Source organism: Semicossyphus pulcher, unplaced genomic scaffold (genome assembly GCF_022749685.1).
Source record: "Semicossyphus pulcher isolate SPU_LCO1_2020_fin unplaced genomic scaffold, fSemPul1.0.p SCAF_11, whole genome shotgun sequence".
In the NCBI taxonomy this organism is placed as follows: domain Eukaryota; kingdom Metazoa; phylum Chordata; class Actinopteri; order Labriformes; family Labridae; genus Semicossyphus; species Semicossyphus pulcher.
Window position 1 is genome coordinate 4,827,051 of NW_027211615.1, and position 6,000 is coordinate 4,833,050.

The 6,000-nt window shown below is 43.1% G+C and overlaps 1 protein-coding gene across 2 annotated transcripts in view; it reads left to right on the top strand.

Annotated features, from left to right (window-relative positions):
- epha7 (eph receptor A7) overlaps positions 1 to 5,339 on the top strand; it is a 91,209-nt gene extending 85,870 nt beyond the window's left edge. For both annotated transcript variants that reach the window (XM_069656466.1, XM_069656458.1), the window contains exon 17: positions 17 to 5,339. In XM_069656466.1, the coding sequence (XP_069512567.1) occupies positions 17 to 131 (115 nt within the window). In that variant the 3' untranslated portion in view covers positions 132 to 5,339. The remainder of the gene's footprint in view (positions 1 to 16) is intronic.
- Positions 5,340 to 6,000: the final 661 nt, after the last annotated feature.

The window sequence follows — 6,000 nt, forward strand, 5'->3', positions numbered from 1 at the left end:
TTGTCCTGTCTTCCAGGGATGTGATGAGCTTGGGGATCACGCTGGTGGGCCATCAGAAAAAGATCATGAGCAGCATACAGACTATGAGAGCCCAGATGCTGCATCTCCACGGCACGGGGGTCCAGGTGTGACGGACCGCCACAGGCCGCGTCGTACGGGGGGCGGAAAACAAGAAGCAGAACTTATCTGGAGCAGTGCCTGGGACGTAACCGGGATAATCGTCAAAGTTAACGGACGTCTGTTATGTCTGACTCTTCCGGCCGTGTCTGGAGTGAAATCATTCCTTTGTTCCTCAGTGAAAGATTGTGGTCCTCCTCTGCAAAGGGCACTAAAGAGAGGAAAAGGGCAAAAAAAACTGCAACAAAAAAAGAAACTACCTGGACGACAAGACTTCCTGTTTTGGTTTCTTTTTCTCTGAAGCGCTTATGAACTCAACCACATATCAAATTGCGCATAAGAGAGTTTGATGCTTACATTTGTTTAACTCACTGAATGATTTTCGTGCACACCATGGCTTTGGATTTCCTTCAAAAGAACAAAAGACTTCTTGCTGTGGTTCTTTTCTAATTTGTTAGTTTTCTGTGTGTGTGGCGCGGTGACACGCTGCGGCCCCACAGCAGTTTTTATCTCTTCTATTTGGACTTGACAACAGGGTAAACACTTTTATCCAAACACAGAGGAACTTTTAGGTGCAGATTCAAAGGTACTTTTTGTGACGACACATGCTGGACTGTTTGCAGTGACTTGTGTTTTCCTACATGTGCTGTTGAAGTGAAAATGGTAACCTCACATGCTTGTTTGCAGCCTGCAGGAGTGGCTTTTCAACGTGGTTTCACATTTTTTTATAAAGGAGTTTCTGAGGAGTGCAACACGGAGGAGACGCAGGAGTGAAAATTGTTCTTTGAATCACCAGACTTTCTGTAAGAGTAGCAATATCCTTTGTCTTGTGTTCACTACAGGAAACGCAGAGTGGAGTTTTGCAGCACTGTTGAACGATTGTACTGAAATTGAAGCTACCGCAAATTGTTTTGCCATCTTTTTGCCTAAAATGTTGCACACAGCGTTTGTTTTGGTGCATTTTTCAGCTGCAAATACAGTTTTTGAGGGTGGATCTGAGAAAGGGTTAGACTTTATACTGCCTTAAAATGTGTTACATTAAGTATTGCCACTATTTTAGGCACTTCAATGGCAATGCTTTCTGCGGTTCAGTTAACGGGTGGACAAGCTCCCTATTTTTTCTTGTAGTGTGATGTCTTTTTATCTGGAACTTGAACTGGTGTAATGCAATGTACGGACACGGTTAATGCCACGAGTGACACAGTCAGCGAGGAAGAGGTGGACTAATCAGAGCAATAATTACCAGGTAGAAATGGCCCTCACCTGAGACTTTAAGGTGCTAGGTTGTATCGCATGTGTGTGCTGTGCTGAGACAAACCCTTTGGAAAGTCATCGCCGGAGAAGGAAAGTAAAAGGAAACGTACCTCTCTGACCTCACAACGGTTTAGAAAGTGCTCAGAAAACTGCCGTGCCAAGTCATCAAATGAAATAATCATGTCGTGTTTTGACGCCATGATACGCTAAACGTTTGATGGAAATCTAACACGGCATGGAAATGTTGAATTGAGTGGCTGCAGAGATGAAAGAGGCGCCGTTCGAAACACTACAAAGGTGCCAATTAGCCATGCTGACATCATCTTCTGACATTTGTGCGCAGCCCAGAAATCAAAGAGCCCCTTCAGGGTTTGGGTCTGAAAATGCAGGACCAAACGACGGAGCCCGAGTCAGACGTGCTGTTAAATCCCACCGTCCCGGCTTTGCAGGCAGCCATGCAGCTCGCCTTGTTTATTCATGCGACTCCGCCGCTCATCCCTCACAGGCGTAGATGTGACTGAACATGCATTAAAGTGTCTCTTAAGATTGCTCCTCTTTTCTTCCATACGGCTTTGTATGGGAGCAGAGATGAGGGGGGCTTTGCAGAAAATGTGCTAAAAGCCAATCAACCTATTCGGTGCCATCTGTCTCCACCTGAAATGCATAAAAACAAAAGGTTCCACGCTGAATAGAGCAGAATCCTTGGGTAAGAAGATGCAGTTACTCAGCTGTCATGTAAAGAGGAGTGCTGTTCACACAAGAACACCATTATCATCTTTTACTGCTGCTGTAACCTCATAATATATACGTTGCATGAAACCATGAGCAGCTTTCTGAGGTGTCTCTGTGTCCACATGAAGCCTGCTACATTTAGAAACACATATTTGTCTCTGCATTCGGCCTTCCGTCGCAACTAACTAACAAAACTTTAGTCTCCACTGAGGATACATCTGAAAGAGGAGGCCAATAAGGATGATGTAAGCCTGCATGGACACTACTGAGTAAAGGCTGTCACCTCTAAAGGGACAGCTGGAGTCCTAAACTATGGACTCAGACATGCACGGCTGCAAAGACGGCATGTTCACGTACGTCTGTCAGCACTTACTGTGCGAGCACGTCGATGTGGAAAGTTTTATTAGGGCCGGTGTAGCTGCACACAAACGACTTCTTGACACCCCATTAAACTGTAGTGGCGAGTAATGTGTTTAAATCATGTTTAGGCACCACGGATGTGTTGGAAATAATGCCAATGGAAAGTCAAAGAGGATACTTGTCATGGAGTCCTCTTTAGAGCGATGAAGTCAGTTCAGGGTGCTGGTCTGGGTTGATGGATGGGTCACACAATCACACGACATCCACCCAGGAACCCAGAGTATGAATCCTGTGTGAACCTGAAAGACAATGTTGCAAACAATGTTGTCTTTATGCATGTAACGTCAAATTACCTGAATGTGTTGCGTTACTTTACTGACTTAACTGACAGTGTTAACCCCTCTTTCTTTCCCCAGTGTGGACTTTGCATTGGCGTTGTTTCTTTCGGTCCATGAGGTGACTTTTACACAAAGTCATGGCGTTATGCTCTTATGTATTTCTGTGCAATCAGGTCAGAAAGAAGTTGTAGCTGTTGTGCTGCTGCCCACCTGATTAGTGAGGACAAAGATCTTAACGAAGGATTACCTGCAAAGATCATGTAGATGCGTGTCTTTTTTAGGCGCTGACAGTGTTTCAGAATTATCCAGCTTAGTGTGGATGTAGATCTATTTCACTGTGGGACTCACCTTTGTGAGGAGACACCAGGAATTAGCCCTGACCGGCTCTGAGCCCCCCCGTGTCACACACACCCCTCCCTTTATCCATACAGCAGAGCTCAGCAGTTGGGCCTTGGCCAGACCTTTGAATTGAATACCGGCATAAAGTCATTCAGTCAGCACAAAACTCCCCAGTTCACAGGCAGCACTCTCTCTCTCACCCTCACTCCCTGCTCTGATTTTCAAACCGGGCCCCTGGAGGCCCCTCACACCCCAGGGCAGAATGCCTCTGTCCCGCTTTCTTCCTTTGCTGGGGAAACAGCAGATCGAGCCAAATTGAGATTAAGGCCAGGATACAATCGATCCCACGTCCACATCACCTTTAACCTTCAGCAACAGAAAGTCACTTTACTGTCCGTCTCACCCACATTTAAACTTCAGGTTGCTCAACTTTGGAAATAAAAACTTTTGTTGTGACTCTTTCAGCAAAAACACAAAAAGAATAAAAAGTGAAAAAGACAAAAAACAGAAGCCTGCAGTACGTAGAGGGTCAGCTGGAATCAGGAATAGCAGATAGAGTATGAAGTTATTTTTCAAATCTTGTGGTTCAGCAGTTGGAAATTAGCGTCACCGCTTTGGCGAGGTGGTGGATAATTCCAAAGAGCGCAGCACTGTCGATTGTGTCGGAGAGAGCCGAGATTTGAGGGAATCTTTGTATATGTTCTAATTGTAAAACTTGTACATTTTATTTATATTGTTTTTTACACATATTACTCAGTAGAGAGCTCTGAATACATGAAAATGCACTATATTTTTCTATCTCGCAGATGAATTATTGTCACCCACAAGATTTCAGTTGTACATAATTTTTCATTTAGGACCAAAGACAGCTGATAGGATTTCCATCTTTACTCTGACCTTGTTTGATTCTGCCTTTTAGTTTGTTGTACAGTAAACAAATTGTCAATTTATTATTTATTTTTCTGTGATGAAACTATTGAGGATATTCACTGGTATTTTCCCCAACAGCAGAACTGTAAGATCATTGAATTAGACAATTTCTTGTTACATAGACAATTCTTTTTGCTTTGTAACCTTTGTAATAGACTGTACATATATTTTTGGAAATATAATACAATCTCTATAGAAGCTCTGGTCGTCCTTTGCACCGTTTATTCTCTTTTCATTCACAGGGTGGTGTTCGTGTTTAAGTCTTGAGATCACAAGTCCACATGAGTGTTTGTTATATTAAGTCAACTACACCCATCCATCCAACCATTATCTATACTGTTTATCCTCTTCAGGCTCACGGAAGGGCTGGAGGCTATCCCAGCTGTCATTGGGCGAGAGGCGGGGTTACACCTGAACAGGTCGCAAGTCAATCAAACTTTCCTTTCACACTCACATTCACACCTACGGGCAATTTAGAGTCACCAGTGAATCTAACTAGAAGCCTAATTTGGCCACAGCTGCTGTTGTGTGTGTTATCAGTGGTGCTTCATGCTATAACATTAGCTATAAGTTAGCATTACTGGCTTGCAGGCTGCTAGCAAGGCATTTATACTAGTTCACCTGAGCTAATCAACACCATACTAAGCGCATTGAGACCCGACAGCTTTGGTCCGGTTCGTGTGGACAAGTGAGAACACGCATTGGAACTCTGGTGTGGACCAAACCACCAGAAAATACGGGATTGGTCCGTTTCCAAATGAACAACAGTTCAGTTTGATTCAGGTGAGAAAATAATCGGACCTAATAAAGGAAGCAAACCAGAATTGTTTACCTTTTTGCAGTTGTATTCACATAACGTTAAATAAATACGTTACCGCCTTTAATACAAAGAAACATATCGTAGGCATCCATGAGGTCTCCTCCAATTGTGTGAAGCGATGCATTGTTTACACGACTGGAGATGTGCTCGTACTTCACTGCTTTTCTTTGATAGCAACACAAAATTATAATTAAAGCTACTATCGCAATTGCAATACGCTGCTGTTGCTCCATTGTTGTCTGTGACAATGTGATTTTCCCTTAAAAAATGTTCAGTCAAATAGAGAAGAGGAGTGCGCTCTCTCTCTTTGTTTACTTCAGGGAGTTTTCCCACGTGAAAATTCCGTCCAATCAGAGAGCAGTTTTACTTGCGCATCAAAACTTTTGGTCGTGTGAAGTCATGGATCTTGGATTTGTGGATCAACAGGAATTCTGTGTTGTATATTTATTTGTGAACAAAAGTAGATAAAGTGTAAATTTATTCACAGCTTTGGTTTCATAAAGTTTATTTAATCTCATCAGTTATTTGTCTTTGTTACACAAGAAATTGTTATAAGTTATAAAGTGTTGCATCCCAAAATTAGCCCTGATACTGTCTTCTATAACTCATCTTCTCCTGGATCACACTTACAGCAGCCATGGAGACGTGTGTGTGTGTGTGTGTGTGTGTGTGTGTGTATGTTCTTGTGAGACTGTGGACATACTTGCGAGCTTGTTTGCACATGCAGACATGATAAGTCAGCCAGAACTTTCCAAACAGTCGTCCAAACTCCCCCAGTTTTGTACTTTAATCTTCCAGAAACTCTGAATCTTTGATGGATTCTGAATACATTTCTGCAGATCACATCTTTCAGCAGTTGCAGTATTTATTTTGGTAAGTCCGGTAGTGGCTCAACATGCTGTCTCCAAGCCTGCTGCTGAGACTGTCTCTGTGAAACTCATATTTGGTTTTCACATGGATCTGGCTTCCTTCCATTTGTTCCTCGGTGGCTACTCCTCACTTCCCATTAACGTAAGCTGCATAGTCTGATTAAAGGGGGAGTGTGAACATGAGGGAGGAAACAGTGCTCTGTTGCTTTGTCTCATGGCCTCTCTTTAAAATCTTAAGAGG